The sequence below is a fragment of the Lolium rigidum genome, chromosome 4 (genome assembly GCF_022539505.1).
Source record: "Lolium rigidum isolate FL_2022 chromosome 4, APGP_CSIRO_Lrig_0.1, whole genome shotgun sequence".
NCBI lineage: Eukaryota > Viridiplantae > Streptophyta > Magnoliopsida > Poales > Poaceae > Lolium > Lolium rigidum.
Window position 1 is genome coordinate 38144902 of NC_061511.1, and position 21413 is coordinate 38166314.

The following is a 21413-nucleotide window of genomic DNA, read 5'->3' on the forward strand; positions in this document are numbered from 1 at the left end:
AACATCAGAAATTTGCATGCCTGAATTTTGCAAAAATTGCATGTTAACGGAAGCAAATTTGCATGCCTGAAATTTTGCTAAATTGTTGCTAGTTTCCTTCAAAACGGGGTTTTTGGTTTCCTAAAAATCCCGAAGAGTTAAGTTTGGGAAGCAGTCAAGGCGTATCCTAGTAATTAGTGGTTTCTGTTGATACGAGCAGTTATTTTGGAGCATGCAATCAGGCGCTGATTTCATGGAAACTAACATCCAAAATGCTTCCTATCGTGCGGCTACAGAATGGTCCGATGGGAAGCCACAAATCGGGCTCCGAATCCTAGTGGCCCCCTTCCTTCTTTTTTTGCATATTCTTCCAATTTCTTTTCTCGAATTCCATGTTCAACTGAGGTTTCCCCTGCGATCACATCTTGTTTCTCTGAAGTCTGATCACATATCTCCTTTTTTGCCTCCATGTACTTTTCATCACCACCAGAAAAGTTCCAATCCACCAATTGTACATTGATGATGGGGATGTTTGGATGCTTGCTAATGGCGTTAGTCAACACCAACTGTGCAGACTTCCTGTCGCATTTATCAGCACTAGCTCGCCCAATTTTTGTGGAGATTTCCATGAGGCGAGTTAGGCGCTCGAATCCAGCAGCTAATAAGCTGCATCGCTCCATTTTATTAGCATTAAAACCAAGCTTAAGCTTTCGGATTTCGGGCATTGCTCCTTCCAGAAAAACAATGCATGGTGCAGCACACACAAACTTGAAGTACTTGAGAACAAAGAATCCCCCACCTTCAAACATGACCCTTCTTACAGGGACGGTCCAGACAAACAACGAGAGAGCGGTGAGAGAAGGTAATCCATTGAGAATAACAACATCTTCACTCGACAACTTCCTGACTGCAATCTTTAAAGTGCAAAGCTTGGTAAGCTCATTTGTCCACTCAGGTAGGCTGGAGAAGATGCAGCAGCGCCGTGACAACTCCAGTCTCTGAAGAAGAGCTGGAGAAAGGGGCTCGATGGTGAAGCCATGCCAGGAAATGCTCATGTTTGAAGCACCTGCATCATCCTGAATGTTTATATGAGAGGAGACTGCAGGTACCAGAGTTACACATCTGAGATTTCTTAGTTTCCTAATTATCGAGCCCAGGCCTTCCAAGTTATTTTCCAGGTTATCAGGCTGTAATGTGGAACATGTCAAATAAAGATCCTGGAGATTGGTCAGCTCACCAAGGCTCATGACATTTTCTGTTGAGTTCTTGCCAAGATCGATAACTCCCAGACTGCGAAGAGAAGTCATGCGGCCAATAGCAGTGGGCAGACGAGCCTTGCTAGGAATGCTGAGGTAGAGCAAGCCACGCAGATCAACAATGTCTGGCGGAACTACATTTACTTCAGCATCAATTTCCCATGCCATCAAATCTTTTAGACTTTGCATCTGGGCAGGAAGTTCCACACTCATATAACATGCATCAAGATGAAAATATCTCAGCCGGAACAGTTTTGAAATTTCAGTGAGGTTATAACTCACTCCATCAGGTTCACTGAGGTTGTCTGTCAAGTCATCAGATTCAGGGATGTTGACACTTAGGTCACCAGGTCCACTAAGTTTTCCACTACTGTTATCAGGATCAGCCCATAATTTAAGGATCAGAACCTGAAGAAAACGGAACTCAACAATCGAAGGCACGCACTTGAGCAATCCAGAAAAGGCAAGTGATCTAACTTTTGACAGTCTCATACTTGCCGCCACTTGCGGTGTGGCATCTTCAACATTGCCAAAGTGGAGGGCGAGCCGACGAACCTTGTCAGCAAGTCTTATAGCGGTCTGAGAATGATCTATTGCAATGCTGAAATTCTCTTCTATGGACTTATATCTAATAAAGCGAAGTACTATGTTGTGCACTTTGCATGACAGAATTTCATCATTGCAGTTGATATCCTCCGGTTGGATCATTCCCCTGTTCACAAGCTCATCAAAATAGCTCCGTGCAACTTCATTCCCATCTTCCCCTTCTACCACGCAGATGAAACCTTCGGCCATCCACTGCTTCACCAAATCAACCTTCAGGATTACACGGTCCTCTTCATACATACACAGGTATAGCATGCATGCTTTCAAGCCGTGGGTAAGATTGTCGTAGCCAAGGTTGAGAACTTGGTTTATCCCTTCCAAACTATTATTTGTGGTAAAACAGGAACTCAGTGAATTCTTTATGTAATTCCATTGCTCTAGGCTGCTGGCTGGCTGACGTGCCAAGAGGCTGGCCAATATATTAATTGTTAGCGGCAGGCCACCACTTACTTTTATAATTTCATTTGAAACTTCCTTTAGACCTTGAGGACATTCAGCTTGAATGCCAAATACTGTACTTAAAAGAAGTTCTCTTGACTCATCTTCATTAAGCGGTTCCTTCTTGAATATATACATAGAGTTACCTGCTTTGTCTGAAGGCATGTACTTGGAGGAATCTGCAGAACATGCCTGAGCTACAGCGTCAACTTCGGTCGTTGCTAATATTCTACTGCAGCATTTTCCCTTTGGCAAAGCATGATTAACAATATCCCAGGTAGATGATGCCCATAGATCATCAATTACAATTATGTACCTGCCAAAAAATATTTATATTATATTATTCATGGCAACTAACAATTAGGAAAACAGTCTCTTGGAAGGATGGTGGAGTGATGACGGCATCATTCTAAGATTCAAATCATGCTTCACACCAAAAGGAGTATAAGAAATAATTATTTCCACAAAAAAACTATTAAGATGTTGGTCTGTTTTATGGAAAGCATGATATGACAAGAGCTATATTACTATTCTTGAAAGTACTATCCTGCATTCATTATTAAGCTTTTGATTTGTTTTCTGCGCTCTCGCATGCACCTGCTCAATCATCCAAAGATAGCACGATTTATTCGAGTAAAGGGGACAAAATGATTATTGATGGTAAGACAGTTAAGGCTAGCACTTGTTTATATGGATATGTTCGAATGAACATGTCATTTTATTCACTCATTTGTTCCGAATTCTAATTTGTATATTGATAGAACCTTTACATGAGTATTTTTCTAGCACAATGTTCACTTGTGTGTTTAGAAAGTCTATGTTGTTAAACCTAGTAAGAAGTCACCATCTTCAATTCCTCGCATTACTATAGAAAAGCCAATCCTAGACATCTCATCTCAGAAAATTAGGGTATTGGTGAAGATTTCCACCTCACTTTTGGGATATATATGGCTCATCATCGCAATACATCCGAGACATCTTTTAGAGCACTGGATGTGATAACAAATACATGCTAGCTAGTAGGTTTTTTTAATTAACTATTTTGGACCTAGAAAACCAGGCTGAGCGGTCTCTCCCGTGCCCCACCTAGTACTTTTCATCTTCCTCCTACTCCCTGTTTCTCTTATCCTTATTCCTCTTCACGCACCTTTCTTCTTGAATGGCATGCCAAATTGTAAGGATCATACAGTTTTGCATTTATGTAGTAAAAGATAGATAACCCAAAAAGAACACTTACGTTTTATTTTGGAGGTATTTGTTGATATTCAATACTAGTTTATGCACCTCGCAAGAATCGGGGAGCTGGTGCCGCCTAACTTGTGACAGTATGCTGGTGAAGAGCCTCTTCATGTCTGGTTTTCGCGACGCCCACACAAAAGCACGGCACTCAAACTGGCCTTCAAGCTTACGGTACACTTCTTTCGCGAGGGTGGTCTTACCAACCCCACCAGTTCCAACAATGGACACCACCTTGTGCTCTGGCTGTCCATCGTTAGCCAGCCAGCCACAAAGCTGTTTGATGGACCTCTCCACACCAACAAGGGAAATGCTACCTATGATTGGGGAGTGCGGGCGTTCACCCAGCTGACAGCTGCTGCTGCTAGACCGCCACTTGCAGTAACCAAGATAGGTTTTGTGCCGTTCAATTGCTTCCTTGACGCGAGTCCTAAACTCTGAGATCTCGTCGGCGATCCATTGGTGCCGTTTCAGCTTCTTTGGGAACCTAGAGATCTTAACACGCGGGAGATTTTGTGTCTGGAGGGTGCTGCTCCTGGAACCACTGGTGCCGGCTTCGGCGAGCTCATCAAGGAAGTCATCGATGTCGAATGACAGGTCGCGCATGTCCTTCATCCAGAAGCTAGCCGTCGAGGCAGGAGACTCCACCTCTGATGGCTCCAATAGGAAATTGTCTATTAGTCCCTGGAGATCACCTTGGAGGATGCGGAGCTTGTTCTTCTCTTCTGGCCGCAGATTGTGCTTGCGTCCCAATAGCAACGACTCCAGCTTACCTGGAAGGGACCTCATGGCTCCCTGGGAAGCACTGATTGGGGCCTCCATCTCCTTGTTCCTGAAGTGAACCAAACCAGAGATTTATTAGTCGCTCTCTTTTCAAAATAAACAACATTGGTATGGACAAAGCATTCTGTAACTGTACCTAGGCAGAAGAAATCATGTAAGGGGTGGAAGCATTAAGTTGGGCTTGCATGCGACTTTTGCCAAATCTGTATGAGTTTTGCTCTACATTCAACCCCCTATGAAATCGCTGAGGGATATGGACCAGAGAGTGGCTTGAACATGGCGTACAGAGAGAGCCATGGGTGCTTTTTCTTTGTTTTTGAGGACAATCAGACCACTTGTCTTTTTGCAACCTAAATTAGGTCAAGTCGGCCGTTTGCTTTTAAAATTATATAAGGGGATGTGGACCATTCTTGTTTTCCCTAATAAGTTAAGTCAAGTGGACCATTTCTTTTCAAAATTACATGAGGAGATGTGGAATATTTATATTTTCAAACAATATAAGGACAACTGGACGTACCTACTACTTGACTACTACAATACAAAGGACAACTCTACTGGGGCCTTCGACGACTTGACATATTAACTAAGGTAAGAGACACAAAACAGATCATCATGATAGAGATCACTGGTTTATGTAGAGACAATCATTGTTGGCCACTTAAAATCACTTCTAAAAAACAACTAACCAAAAATCATAAGTCTAGTCAAGTTGTATTAGAGAATTTTGCAGGAAAAGGTGTATTAGAGATATTCCATAGTGGCAAAGCAAGTGGGAACTTATGGAGGAGCAGAGTACCTAGCCACATATGTAGTAGGTGCTGTGCAAGTACTGGATTGTGTTGTAACATTTTCTTCCGTTTAATCCACTTTCCCCTGATCCCAAAGCAATCAATCTCACCTGAAGATGGCACTGCCGGCAGGACTAGTGGCGGAGAAAGCAGCAGCCACTGCTTTCGCGAACGTCATCATGGGAAGACTCAACAGCGAGCTCGAGAAGAAGTACCAGATGTGGAAGAACATCGAAAGGGAAAGCATATCTCTGCAAACTGACCTCGGCATCCTGGCGGCAGCTGTGGATGACTACCAGACCATGGCTGCTCATCCTCCTCGCACGGCCGTCGCGAGGGTGTATGGCGAGGAGATCACTGAGCTGACCCACGATATCGAAGATTGCATCGAGCGGTTCCTGCACCGCGTTACCTGCAAGGCTGGAGCGTCGCGGGCTCGGCGCTCAGCTCACGCCATCAGGACTTTCCGCATCCGTCTCCGGTTCGCTGCCAAGATGAAGGAGTTCAGGAACCGCGTGGCGGCAGCACGGGAGCGGGCGTTGAACGCCTCTCTGCTAGCTGATGGAGACCAAGCCCAGGCCAAATAAACGAGACCGCACAGCAAGTGAGTTATGCGCAGGATCATTGTCATCCTGTGGGCATCGCGGATGCTACCAGGGAGCTTCGTGCGCTGCTCGGCATCGAACCTAACGAAGATGAAGCAGAGGGTACTAGTACTAGCAGGGCTGCAGCTCAGCTGAGGGTGGTCGCCGTTGTGGGATTTGGTGGTTCAGGGAAGACAACCCTTGCAAAAGCAGTCTACGATACTGTCCAAATGGAAGGAGCACTCCGCTGTGTATGGGTTGATGGGCACTTGCTGGATTATAAGGGTGCCAATGGGGTTGTCAAACATATACAAGATGAGATTAGTCTTGGGGAAGTGTCTTCTGCAACATCTCCCACAGAATACCACGAGGACAGGTATGTGTAATTAAGTCTTGCGCATCAACTATTTTCAGTTTTACTCCTGTCTACACAGTAGTACAAGCTAGCCTGAAATCATGTATTAGAGTGTATCCCAACCAACTTATCAATCTTCCACTAGCTCCCGAAAAAATAAAAAATTATGCAGCTACGCTTAAATCAATGTTTCCTTATGGTGATTGGAACTGTAAAATAAGACATTCTCCTATATGTGCTCTTATATATAGGCACATATGCCACCAATGTTCAAAAGAAAGTGACAAGGCCAAAAGTGTTTTTTATATAAAAAGCTAAACTCCTGTGGAATTTTGGACATTTCACAACGAAATACCCGAGATGCAAGAACAATCTGTGTGAAAGTATCATTGGGTGAATAAAATTACCAAGTACATATTGAATGGGTACTTGGGTAGGCATATGAATAGCCCACAAAGTTTCAAGAAATCTTTATTAAAAATAATATCGTTGGGCAATTCTAGATAGACAAACAGAGCACATACAGTTTGCGCCTTAATGAATTTACTCGTATATAAAAACCAATTCCATAAAATAATTGAAATACTTCTAGGTTTAAGGCCACAAATGTCACCCGCTGGACAATGTGAGCAAACAGGGTGTCGAAGCTTCCAAATACACTTTTCGTGGAAGAAGATGGCTTGTGTTTTCTAGATCCACACATGTAGACTGGATATCTACATGCTTCCAAATACACTGTTGGATACTTTACGTTTACCAAAATCTGATTTTCATTTGTCTAGCAGGTATTTAATCGTGATTGATGACATTAAGGAGAAGCACTTGACGCACTGGAATACGCTGAGGAATGCCTTCAGGGATAATGGCAGAATAATTGTGACAACGGCCACTCAGTCCGTAGCTAATAGATGCTGCAATTATCCCCGCGAAGAGGATAGATGTACCTTTGGTTATGTGTACAGCATGAGAGCTCTTGGAGAAGAAGATTCTAGAAAAATAGCTCTCATGGGAAGATGCTCACCTGAAATAGTGCTGGGTGCAGCAAAACTCCTGAAGCAATGTGGTGGTCTTCCACTTGCTCTTTATAGTGTGGCATGCCAATTGAGCTGTGAAAAGGTACTCACAGGGAAATTATGTAACAAATTGTGCAACGATTTGGGTACATATCTGGAACGTGAAGACGAGCCTAACTTTGCAAGGCTTCGAGGTGTTCTTAGGGAGAATTACACCAGTTTGCCTGATTACAGTGTCAGGACCTGTTTGTTGTACCTAGGTATATTCCCAATGGATCATCCCCTCAAGAAGAATGTCATAACCAGGCGATGGTTGGCTGAAGGATATGCACGCCATCATCAAGGCTGGCACCAAATTCTAGCTGATGAAACCTTCAAGACATTTATCAACCGAAGTATCATTCTGCCTGTTGTTCCAATCAGCAGTGATACAGAGAAGACATGCAAAGCTCATGGTATCATGCACGCATTCATGTTGCACAAGTCTATGTCTAAGAAATTCATCATGCCATATGGTTCTCAGCACAAAAAAGTTCGTCACTTCTTTATCCATGATAGTAGCAGCGGAAACTCCAGAACAATGCCAGACATCGATTTATCTCGTGTCAGATCTCTAACTGTTATAGGGAATGCAGGTGATGCTATTTCCAACTTTGAAAAGTACAAGCTTACACGAGTGTTGGACCTGGAAGGTTGCATTGATGTCAAAGATTATCATCTTAAAGACATATGCAATCTATGGAATCTGAGATATCTAAGTCTTGGGCCCAATATCACAAGGATTCCCAGGGAAATTGCACAACTTAAGTTGCTGGAGACACTTGATGTAAGCAAGACAAGGGTGAATGTGCTCCCAGTGGAAGCTATTGGTCTACCCTGCTTAATTCATCTGATTGGAAAGTTTAAGCTTCAAGACCAAGTCAAGACAGAGAGACTGCCCAAAGAATGTACGTTACAGACGGTCAAGGGATTTGTTGCCGACAAGGGTCAGGGATTGTTGCTACTTATGGACCATATGAAGAGATTGAACAAGGTCAAGATATGGTGCGATTCTGAGGAAACTGAACAAGGTCAGGTTGACATGAATAATCACATTTCCAAAGCCATCGAAAGGTACATTGAAACTCAGATGGGTGAAGACAATGTTCGATCCCTGTCCCTTTACTTCCAAGGATTACCCAACGGTACCCTCTGTGCTCTAGATCAAGTATGTGAACACTACAGCTTGAGAGCAGGACATATGTATCATCTCAGCTCACTGAAGCTACATGGCAACTTCAACTCAGCCACATTGCCAAAGTTCGTTGCCTTGTTTCGTGACCTCACTAAGCTAAGCATTTCGACCACCCTGTCTGTGACACAGCATCTCCTTTCAGTCATTGGCGAGGTGCCTGTCTTGCTGTACCTCAAGATGACTGCCAACAGCATCGATGATGGTTTCGTCATACAAGATGGGAAGTTCAGGAGCCTTCACTGCCTATGTCTTGAGCTGAAAGTCATGGGGACATCTGTGTTATCAATTGAAGATGGAGCTCGGCCAGAGATTATCTCTCTGCAACTAATCTGCAAGGATCTAGTTGGTCTTTCCGGCGTCGAAATCATGCGCCTCCGAGAGCTGAAGGAAATTTCTCTGCATCCTGAAGTGGACGAAAAGACAAGAAAAGTGTGGGAAGCAGAGGCGAGGAGCCACCATAACAGGCCGACTGTTCTGTTCATCGCAGGTGGCCTTCAGGAGACACCAGCTGCAGTTGAGGAGGAACCGGCACATGGGTATCACATCGGAGAGGGGCCACGTGTAGTTGATGAAGAACCACCAGCAGCACGCTCTACCGCATACGTGGGGGTGGAGCAGGAGAATAATGCTACAGAATCCATCAAACCAGGACTCATGGTTAATTTTGCTAAAGGGCCTTTCGTGCTGGACGCGGTGCAACTGCAAGAGGTGGCACCTTCGGCAACTTAATAATGAAACGAGGTATGCTACAGGGACCCTTGTAGCTGATGCAGAATTGATGGAGTAGAAGAGCAGGATCCCTGTGAGGAAGCCTGACTCTGCATCCCTTTGATGAGCGCATCTACCTTCCTTAAGCTTGCTCACTTTTTTCTGCTTGTCAGCCAATAGTCATGTTGTAAGGCTATCTTCAGCTGGTCGTTTGATACATTGTGCCTCTTTTGAGTGCTTGTTTGGTGCTATGATTGTGCTAGTTCTTCTTCCGTGTAAACATTTTTATTTTTATTTTTAGTCCTAAAAAGGGAGTTACTGGCTAAGTTTATGTTTTGGTGGCGATTGTAACCTATACATGCTACGTTTAGCTGCACACTTGAAAATAGGAACAGAGTAAAGGCAAGAGAGTTGTTATTACGCACATGATGTCGTTGTAGTCGATCGCAATTATCTCTCTTGTGCCTTTTGTCGAGTAACTCGAGGGCATCAAGGAAGCAGCATCCATTCCTTGTAACAGGCTGCAGCATGCGTCATCCTCCGGCAGTACAGTGGCAGCATCCGGGACGAATCCACACACCATGAAACGGCGCTGTCAGTCACAACACTTGAAAGGTTAGGCTCAACATCACAGGGAGCACAGAGCAGGGGGAAATTGGCCCGAAGTACATTGCAAATCGCTGCAACTGAGAAAGCAGAAGCCAGGTTACTCACTTGGTCATATTGTCAAACACTGTCTGCGCAGAGCATGAGACACCACCACTGAGAAGAGGGGTGGAAGGAGGCAGACCACCCACCACAGCACCATGAATCAGGGGCGTTGGTTGGCGAGAAGATGAAGCGTGCCTTGGATTCATTTTATGCCTCCACGATGCAGGGACTCGGGGCGGACGCCGAGTCGCCGAGGAGATGATGGCAGGGGCACAGGAGGCCGAGGGGCACCCCGTCCGGGCGATGAAGACGACCTCAGCGCGAATCGCCGACGACGGCGGAGGAAAATGCTTCTAGCAAGTCGGACGGCCGCCCATCGGAGAAAATGCTTCACATCGGAGGAGCTACACACAGGACCGAGAATTGGTGAGTTTTGCTGTAATTGGTGTTCTTTATGCGTTGAATAATTCAGAAAAAGAAAAAAAACACAAAAGACGAAATTTGAACACTGTCCACATATGGATTTAACTGTTTTCATATACTTCTAGATCAGATTTAGAATTAAAGTTTTGACGGACATTTGGAAAACATTTCAAACTTTGTAGGGGCGCTAGCCACCACAATACTATTTTTTAGATCTCCACCACAATACTTTTAGCAAAAAAAAAAAAACTTGCCTCCTCTCGTGCTTGCTCATAGTAGATTCACGGACCAGTTAAACAGTCATAACAAATTGCAAAATTAGTTTAACAGTTATAAAAACTGCATACCACGTAACGGAAATTCAAACATAAATTTTGTTCAAAACCATGGAAATTAAATAAAGGATTTTTATCATTTTTACCACTATGATCGACTTGAGTTTCAGTTTGCCATTTACCGATTGAAACCTCAATTTTGCCACTACTCCGTTTGAACACTCCTCCGTTTTGCCATTCTGTCATCTTCATCATAAGTCTATAATCAGCTTTCTCATTCCATGTTCTCTATCCATTTCTCTTTATTTTATATCTTATAGATTTGTTGGACATACATGTCATCACGTTAACAAATCCAAAGCAGGAGTACATCACGCCAGAGTGATTCTAACCACTCGCAAAACGGCACACCACGGTGTCTTCGGTGGTATTTCCCTTCACCCACCATTGTGAAACAACAATAGCAAAGTCGCCGCCAATGCCCATTCCACGTACACAAGTGTGAAGCCACACTAGAGGATTCTAAATTCAATGAGATAAATTGAAGAAGCAACCCCATATCTTCTTAGTTGTGGCAAGTGCTTCCTCGAGAATTTTCTTGCAAGTCTCCGTAGAATTGTTACTTATCAAAATTTGTGTGATGTCGTTGGCCTGATCCTTACATGAGTAGCAATATATTTCATGCTAGCATTCTGATTGGTGGACTCTCACTCATCAAATTAAGCCTAACTCAATTCATGCATACAAATAATGACAAGTCCTAGAATAAGTAATACTGTCTCCGCCCCGAAAAGAATGTCTCACATTTTTCTATATTTGAATATATCTATGCATTAAATAGTGTATAAATGTATCCAAATTTAGGTGAATCCGTGACATCTTTTTTGAAACAGAGTGAGTAAGAAAGCAGAGCATGTGGAAGATGTCCTCACAGTTTTTAAAAACCTGCATAAACGGCTCCGTCAAGTAATGATCGATGAACACGATGTGGCTAGTGACATATTTATAGTAGCATATTATACTTTCTGCTTTCTAATTACCCGTTTGATCTCTACAGCAAATATTGTCCCTTGGATCTTTGTGAGTAACGCGGCATGTATATTGTTAACATCGTTTGGAGTACTCTCAATGCCTAATTAATTAATTAGGTCGCTTTTTTTTTTGTCTTAGCTAAGCTAGCTAACAGCACTTGCTCTCGATAAATGCAGACGTATACGCACCATCTTATATCCAAATCACCGGTGGATGGATATTGCCTTTGGTTAACAGCAGCTGCTATCAGTTCGATCAGTTCAACGGTGGTGAGTACTTGCGCTATTAATCCCACGGTCAATTGCCATCCTTTGATTATTTCTGCGTTCATATTTAAGCTATATACTAGTACAAATGCCCGTGCGTTGCTACGGGTCCTTAAATTTTATTTCTCAAAGCACATATATAACTCACAACTCACTACGAAAATTCAAAACAAATCAAGGATATCATAATATACTACAACATGATAATACCTTTGTTTGAGAGTTTGAGTATCTACTATTGTCAAATACCATGCCACATAATTCATAAATTCTATATTGTTAACTTTTGAGCAATGGATCCCTCAATCTTTACTTTCAGAATGCACTCCCATCTGTGATTAATGCTAGCAGGTATATGGTAATTTAGCCAAATGCAAAGATGTAAAAACGCAAAAATCATAGAACATGAAAGATGATGCAAACACTGGAAGGTGATCTACAATGCAAACTGGCAAATAACTGATAGTGAAGGTATAATACATGTTCAGAGCATCAATGAACACATCAATGTAATCATGTAACTCTTTAAGAAATTTTTTAACAAAATATTAGAGAACACATAGATGATATCACTTGTGCCGCCGTGGGTGAGTTTTCTACCCAAGGCAGGTGATGCTACCATTTAACACATCGAGTGAATTTCCTGCCCAAGGCAGGTGTCCCTAGCACATGTGTCTTCTTTCCTCCTTGAGGTTCAACTTGAAAGCTACAATCAGGTTCTTAGGGGTTCTTAGGGATTGTTGATTTCCCAGATTGACTTGACCTTCACAATTCACCTTCATGTCTTCTTAACTCCCACGATCCAACTTGCAGAATAAAGAGCCACGACCTGCGACAAGAACGGAAGAACGTTGAAAAAAAGAGAAACAAAAACGGAACGTAAATCGATGGGTTCGTGTATAACACGACATGCTGGTCTTTTGAAATTGCACGACTAATACTACGAACTAAAATGAAATTGCTTAGAGGAAATCTACTGCTGAGTCATGTTGCGTTCTGCTTGCAATAGTAATCTTTCTAAGTCTAAACTCATAGGTGATATTTTAAAGTTTTAACATCTTTGCACCAAGATGAATAAGCTAATATGTATGTTAAGGAAACATTTTCGTTGGGAAGTATAGGTCCGCTTGGCCATGCAGCCAAAAAATCCAAGTAGAAATCGAGAAAATAGGAAGAGGCCTTATGTGCTTTCGCAATACGTAATTTGGGACCGACAGTTCAACAACTGTTGGCACTACTGCATCCTTTTGAGCCCAATCTTGTTGCTCATGCCTTTGAACCTAATACTGAAAACTACCTAGACAAGGCAAAATAGATTCAAACCAGTATGCAAATACAGAGAGCGAGACAATGTAAGCAACTATAAAGTCAATTAATTGAGTGAGAAAATATAAGTAACAGATGAAAGCACTAAAATCCGAGCTATGATCTTTTAGTTATGGAGGAATTGAAAATATACATGGAAGCATCACAAAGGAAATATAGAGGAAGAACTTACAGGAAAAGTAATATCACTTAGCTTACTCACTAACAGAGTAAAGAGTAATGGTGTTTCCTGTAGACATCAAACAAAACAAAAAAATGACATATTCAGTATTGAGATGGTAACATCAAGCATGTCTTCTTCCCGTGTGTATTGTTTTATTCATTCAGAATTTATGACCGTGGAAAATAAATAGTACGGTTTGTGTATGTACTGCTAAGACTAAATAGCATCAAGATTACATGTGATGTAAACTATCAACAATAGCTAGAACTTGAAATACGTGCAAGCGCTGACTTGCTAGTACTTGAGTAGAGCACCGGTAGCACAAAAGTTCAACCAAAACCTCCCTTGTCTTCTCAAATTTAAATTGACCAAGCTGGATATAAGGATGTATTTCACTTGCTTTTCTTTACTTGGTGATCTATTATGATCCCCAAGTGCGTTTTCATGCATCATCATAGATTGAGGTACCTGGATTTAAGAAGTAAATGCCGCAACGTAGTAAAACCTTGAGCTGCAAGAAGATGCATGCACCTGCATCAACAAAAATCGCGAGTTAAAGTTATTTTCCTTGAACCAAATGATGAGCCTGCAGGAACAAAAAAAACCTTGCCCGTGGTGATCTCCATGGAAAACTCACCTTGCTTAACCTAGCACTCATGCTCGACGGCGTGGGAGAACTGGAGGATGGTACCCGCTGGCTTCTTCGGCAGCACAAGGCCTCAAGGTGGTTGTTCTGACAGTGGTGGAACTTCGTGAGGGACCTTCTCCTCTCTGAGGAGCATGTTCTCCCTGGCCGCAGCATCATGGACCTTCTGTCGGAGCAGCTACCTGCAGGAGGTGCGCATGACGATGGCGTTGTGCGCGAGGCCAGCATGTCCGGTGGAGTTGGATCCAGGAGGCTGATCCAATCATGGCAGGTATGATCCCACCGCGCGGGGAGCTACTCTTGTTTGCAGTGGCGGACCTAGAAAATAATTGAAGCCTGGGCAAGCCAAAAGCCAAGCGGATTTTTTTAACACGCAATTCATCGAATATAAGCATAATATAGAGAAAATGTAACTTTCACAACAGCTTTCATCTAAAAGCTAGATCTAATACATCATAACACATCAAATATTCATAGGTGCTAAATATATGAAATCTCAACACTTTTCGAGAACAAAATCTCAGCACATATAAAAGAACTCCCTAAAAGATTTGAAGCTGCAACAGTGGATTACAAAAGCTCATACGTCTGAAGCTCCAAAATTATAAAAACATGATCAAAGTTCTTATTTATCACAAGTCGCATTATTTTAAATTACTCTATGCAAATTTACCGGTCCAATAAAAATATATTAGTATGTGTGGAATTTTTTTGGGTGATTATTTGACACCAGGAGGCAGGAGCACCAGTGCCCGAGATCCAAATTGTTTTTTCGTGAATGGAGGGAGTAATTTAACTTCAGTGTAACCAATTAGAATTAAATTGAAATATAAAATATCCAACCGCCGATTATAGTTCTAAACTACTGATTTTAGGCAAACAACAACAATAAACAACTATTCTAATTATCCATGTGGTTCTGGACCTAAAAGATACTACATTGGGCATAAAATTACTTAAGCGGCCAATCAGTAGGCAAAAATTCGTACGAAAAACAACACCTGCTTGACGTCTCGCCTCGCCGGAAGGAACGATAGGCGCGTCCGCTCGCAACTGGGTGAGGGTCTCTTTCCTTTGCAAGCTTGGGGATTTACGGATGGATCCGTTGGCCGCTACTTTATCCCAGGAAGAAGAGGGATTGATGGATTCCTCCAGGAAGAGGTTGTGCTGTACTTTACTGATGTTGGCTGTGGGGCAGATTGAGGCATATGAAAGGGCCGTGGGGCACATCGAGGCAGGCAGCCTTGGTAATTCCCTTGGGATTTCTCCCAACACAGGACGCGCGCCGGCGTGAAGCCATCTTTGCGGGCCAGCGGAGGTGGGGCGGCGGCAAGGATGATGGACAGACTACCGATGCGTCGAGATCGAGGTGGAGCATTCTTCGATCGAGAGTGGTGACGGGGGAGGCCGGGAGGGGAGAGGATGGTGGCGTTGGAATCGGGAGAGGATGTGGAGTTTCCTTTGTATGGTTTTCGATTCTGATGGTGCGGTGATTTCTTTCTAATTTTCTTTACTTTCCTTTCTATTGGCGCGGTGATTAATTGTTTGATTGTGTAGTGGGAGGGCAAATTGGTCATATAAAAAATATGTAGGACGAAACCTTAGACCGGAGGAAACAGAACCAGTTCTTCCTTTTTATATAGTAGAGATAGAGATAGAGATAGCTCGTTCGATCGCAGTGGTGAGCCGGCGATGAGCTAGTGGTACAACGTCCCGAGGATCAGAAAGAAGACGTCGTGGCCGGAGGTGGTCGGGATGCCCGCGGACGAGGCAGAGAACATCATCCGCAAGGGCAAGCCTGATGCCACCATCATCGTCGTGCCTGAAGACTCACCGGTGTTCAATGACCTGAGGACCGACCGCATCTACATTTTCGTCGATACCATGGCCGGCGTGTCAACAGTCGCTCTCACACCACGCGTTGGGTAGCCTTCTATATAGGGAGCTCTGAAATTACTAAATTCCTAGATTACAATCATCTCCCAGACTGATGGTAATTAATGGAGTTTTGTTCTGATATATGTTCAGCGCTTATATGAGTATGCTCCGCATTGAATCATGTGTATGTGACAGTATTCAACTTTGACTAAATTTAACTTCTAAGGCGGTCAAGAAGTTCATCCGAGATGACCGCCCGACTAATTATCTGAAATACATGGATATGCCTCCTTTGGGACACATGTGGTGGTACTGGTCACACGTGTACGGGACAAGATTCAGGGTATATTGAAGCTGTATGATGATGAAGCGCTGCAGTGCAGAACATCTTTTTGACAAAAATTGATCCTCAGCTAAAGAGGTGGTGAGGATTTCTATCTGAGAGATGCGCATTCCATCAAACCGTTCCTTTGATGGAAGGTACCAAGGCCAGTTAGAGGGGCTAAGGGATTTCACATATGTATAAAGTACAACCATGAGGATTTGGAGAACTAGACTTTGGATTAAGCTCAAGCGATTGATCCATCTATATACCTCCAAGGGATGATCACGTCAATGTTAGTGGTGGTTGCAACTTACAACTACGTATCAAAACCTATTCACCCTTTTCTGCTTGAGATAGATAAGCATCAGTTTATCTGGTGATGTGTAGGCACGTAATACTAACTAAAGACAAATTGCATATCCTCTCCCACATTGGCGCCAACCATCTGAAACTAACATGGATTACATCATTAGCTTACTTGGTGTGCACATTAAGTAATCCACACCTTGGCTGCCTATAAATACACATTAAGCTGACGATATAAGTTCAACATCTTCGATCTCATAGTCACAGACGATTTGGTCCATCTTCTGTTCTATTACCTTGTTAGTGTGTTACTTCTTATTCTTCGGTTCTATTACTAGGTTCTCCCAAGTGCTTTTGTTTGACTCTTTCTATAAATTATTTTGATCTAGGAGTTAATCGGCGAATATGAGCTCTGGGATGAGCAGCCAGGCTGAAGGGGGTGCTGAGAAGACGTCCTGGCCGGAGTTGGTGGGGAAGTGCGTGGAGGAGGCCAAGAAGGTTATTTTGATGGACAAGCCGGACGCGAAGATCGTCGTGGTGCCGGCGGGGTCACCGGTGACCTATGACTACCGCACCGACCGTGTCCGCCTGTTCGTCGACACCGTTGTCGAGGTCCCCCGTGTTGGCTAGCTAGCTTGGGAGATCGCCGGTATGAGATACCGCTAGATCGTACAATAAAAATCTGTACCTGTACATGCAGATTGCCCTCTTCTTGGCTTTACCAAGATTGAGATAACCAGATCATACAATAAGAAGTTGCTGTTCTCTTAAAGTTTTTAGTGAGCTTGTGTGCAGAGACTTCATCCCTTAATTTTTGGATAGGATTTTATGCCATAACGATTGTAGCAAAAAATCAACGAAATAACCGCAAATATAGTACAACACTATTCAATGTAATACAAAAAGAATAGACGAACACTGAATATTATGTGGCACATAAAAAGTACATACATACATACGTACGTATGTACGTACATACATACGTACATACATACATACATACATACATACATACATACATACATACATACATACATACATACATACATGGCGGAATTCTGTTCCTACAATTGTAGCTCCCAATTCTCCACCTCTGCCATCCTAGCTACTCCCTTGGAACTTTCTAAAGAGAAAGCTACTTGCTCGGATTACTTTATTCGCATTTTTGCAGAATAAATTCATTGTGTGGATAAGTAAGTATGCTTTACCATCTTGTACTTTTCATATCTCACCCACCCTGTATAGCTATGCGAGACCTTAGTGACTCCGCTCACACCATTACACAAATCAATAAGAAAAATATCAGAAAATTAAGAATCAACAATATGGCATTGATATTTTGTGGTAGGAGATTTCTATAAAGATAACATTTTTCGAGATTTTCGTTTTGCTAAGTCACAGTTCATCAAGCAATTATACTTCCTCTGACATGAACTACTTGAAGCAGATTTGTATAGATACACACGTTTGTGTATCTAGACTTGCGTCTAAATATGTCCGTATCTAGATAAATTTGTGACCTCTAATTTGGGATAGAGATGAAATATTAATTTATAATGTACTTATATTTTACCCTTATGTTATCTAGGCCTAATTTTAGGTTTCGCACTGGGCCTCCATTTTCTCGGGTACGGCCCTGAACACATCACATTGAAATTTAGCAGGTTAAGGTTAATTTAGTACTGAAATGTTATTTTCTGATACACTGGGATATTTAAGCAATCAAGATTTGTAGGTACACCCAGGTAAAAAAATTCAGTTGGGAGTATTTGCGAGAGCACAAAATACTAAGGTTCAGGTTTATACATGAGTGTGCCGTATAAAATTCTTTTATGTGTAAATGTGCCTAAGACATATATGCATATGGTACTCCATGCTTATCATAAATTGAGTTAGATATATATGGACATCCCATGTGGTTTAAGATTAAAAAAATACTTATTTACCTTTTTTTTAAATGACTTAGACATAACAACTCTGACAATATAGAATACAAAAAGCAGCTGCAGTAATAAGTACCTATAAATATCTGCAATTGCAGAGGTTTTTCGAATAATAATCGTGGCCAATTTCACAGTCACCCTGGGCTTGTCTTCAAATCGTTATGAGTGTGTTTGGCAGCCTGTCCGGAGGCCAACCAGATCTACAAAGAAACAATCTAATATTAGATTTCTTTGAAGGGAAAAGCTCGAGCGAAAATGATTGGTCAGTCTGTCTACGTTTCCCAGGGGTATTCGTATTAATGTACATGGTTATAATTTTCGAGTATACCAAAATTCATTCATTCTTTTCTGCTTGAGATAGATCATTCTTTTCTGGTCAAGATAGATAGGCATCACTTTATCTGATGATGTGTAGGCACGTATTACTAGCTAAATGACAAATGCGGTATCTTCTGTCACATTGCCACATTCTTGTAAAGCTACCATGGGATTACATAACTAGTTTAGTTTTTGAATACGTTAAATAATGCATCTTGATTTTCTATGAATACTCATTAAGCTGATGATATGAGTTCAAATATCTTCTCACGGTAGCTGTCAGGTGGGTCGATCTTCTGTTCTATAAGTACTTTACAATGTAAGTTTGTGATTACTTGATCCGCCACACCGTTGCTCAAGTCCCCAAGTCCGGGTAGGAAGCTTGCGAGCTTGCTTAAGTCTGTTGTATTGTGATCCAAATTTATTCTAAAGGGGGGCTAACTTCTGAGGAGCGGATCGTTGCCACCATCTATATACCTCTTGTAAGCCGCCGGCTAGGGTTTATCAGATTTTCGCGAAAACGCAAAAGACTTGCGTTTCGATGCATTGATAGATAGAAAAGGTTACATGTACATGTCCACAAAGGGACAAACACCCCGCACTACAACTCGACCCAAGAAAGGAGACCTAGTCTAGGGGAGGATATGGCGGACACCCCGGGCTCCCGCGCTCGCCCACTGTTGTGCCTCGGTCTTGATGTCGTTGAGCAGGGAAGGCACCGAAGTCTGAGCGTTGTTAAAGATCGTAGCATTCCAGTGCTTCCAGATCCACCACGTCGTGAGCATGATTTATCGACGATGTATCTTTGCGCAACTAGCGAGGAGCGGTCCGCACCGACCACCACTCCACGAAGTCCCCCTCCGAAGCCGGAGGCCCTGAGGTGGATCGAATCCACGAGAGGACCTTGAACCAGATCGTCCTGGAGAATGAGCATCCAGTGAGTAGATGCGTCATATTCTCCTCGGATTGGTCACACAGCGGGCATCTGGGCGCATGTGGTAGACCACGACGCGCCAGCCTCTCACCCGTCCAACACCTGTCCAGACAGGCCAGCCAGATAAAAAAATCACCCTAGGAGGCGCCCAGGACCTCCAGTTCAACTCTCATGATGCTGAGGTGACCCCCCTGGAAGAGGACCTCATAGCAAGAATGGGATGCTAGGGTTTATCAGATTATAAGATATTTCACGGCGTTTGTAAACACTTCCTGATATAGTGAAGTTTTGCTGGCTGGCGCCCATGATTTTTTCCCCTTCTGTGTTGAAAGGGGCTTTCCACGTTAAAATCTTGTGTCCCCTGTGTATGTTCCTTTATCAATCTTCGTTATTTGCTTGTCGCGTTTGTAACAAAGTCTTCAATGAAACTTTCTCTATTACCTTTACAAAGGTTGAGATAGCGTAGATCAATAAAGTTGTAGCATGCTAATTGCGTTTCTCCTCTTGGTGCCCTCTCGTATTTAGTGTCATCCATAGAATAACAGCGCATGCAAGTTTAATTGGTGGTGCATGCTTCAGCAGCACCTTTGGGAAGTACTACCTCCATTTCAAGGAATAAGACGTTCTCTTTTTACGTGTTTTTTGTTTGACCAAAAATTACTTTAAATATATAAAAATTGTTTGTATGAAATTAACATTATTAGAAAGTGCTTTTCAGTACGAATCCAACGGTGCTAATTACATATAAAAAATTAATATTTTATTGCTTATTTTTTATGGTCAAAGTTCGTCTTAAAATACGCGTGCGCCTTATTCCTTAAATGGATGTGGTAGTACGAGAGAAAGGAAAGGGCGGAGAAAGCGGAGGGAGTACTTAATTTGCTGCTTGGTGGTGCTTTGCACACTGGTGGCCGATCGGCTCACTGGTTGCCGACCAGTCCCCATGCAGGCTTTTGTGCATCGCTGGTCAGACGACCGTTTGGCCGATCGGACGGCTAATGACCGATAGGGTGTGTCCGATCAAGTCACATAATAAAAAAATGATTCAAATCATGTGATATTTCCGAAAATTATAAAATAATTCGTATTATTTTTAAAAAAATCACGTCGTATCTATGCATTGGTCCGTGTAAATATGAGTATCATACATATGTATTTGGGACTTCCCATATGATCTTTATTATTTCATGTCCTCTGTACCCAAAAAGATGAAATGCACAGAACACATAACTGCTTATCAAAATTAAGAAGTTCATCGCAATGGCCTCAATTACATAATCTATTGTGTTTGCCAATGCTAGGATATAAATTTCCTGAATCAGTCACATCTATATGACTTATATCCTTGTATTTCAATGGCTCAAGCATATAGACATATGGACGGCACTCTCACATGTCTTGCGGATTGTTTCGATCCATCTACACATATTTCTTATCAACATATATCCAGGTCAAGGTCCATAGACTTGTAGTAGGGTTGCGTTTTTGTAATTGGTGGCGTTGATGTGGCATGCCACTAAGTTGGTGTCACTTTTACTCCATCGTAGTGGCGTTGATGCGACACGTCACCATTCCGACGAATAATGGTGGCATTCGACCTAGCAATGTCACCAGATACACATGTTGGCGGCGTTTCCCGACACGCCACTAAATGATATAAGTAACACGCCATCATTTGATATTTTCTATTACAAATAAATTGGCAACGAAAATAAGTGGGGAATCTGATCCGGCGGTTAATAAAATAAATAGAGCGGCCGAAACTCCGTGTCGAGCGAGGCGAGGAGAGCGGCCTGCTCTGGTGATGTTAGCAGCTCCGGCGCCTCCTGAAAGTGCATGGAGCCCCCATGTGTGGTTTTGGTAATCAATGACAATCCCTATGGACTAATGTTTGCATTGAGTTATATTTGTAGGAGTTGTCCATAGGCAATTCTTGAACCATTTGTT

At 42.6% G+C, this 21413-nt stretch overlaps 2 protein-coding genes across 2 annotated transcripts; one reads left to right on the forward strand and one right to left on the reverse strand.

The window, feature by feature from the left end:
• Window positions 1–269: 269 nt before the first annotated feature.
• Window positions 270–9460, reverse strand: LOC124646930 (disease resistance protein RGA5-like). The gene is made up of 3 exons (XM_047186967.1): window positions 9406–9460; window positions 3517–4347; window positions 270–2595 (listed from the first exon to the last, which is right to left on the reverse strand). Coding segments are annotated over exons 1-3 (3159 nt in total). The 5' UTR covers window positions 9408–9460.
• A 7216-nt stretch (window positions 9461–16676) lies between these two features.
• Window positions 16677–16901, forward strand: LOC124646878 (subtilisin-chymotrypsin inhibitor-2A-like). The gene has a single exon (XM_047186921.1). The coding sequence runs from the start codon at window positions 16677–16679 to the stop codon at window positions 16899–16901; it is 225 nt and encodes a 74-aa protein (XP_047042877.1).
• The last annotated feature ends 4512 nt before the right edge of the window (window positions 16902–21413 follow it).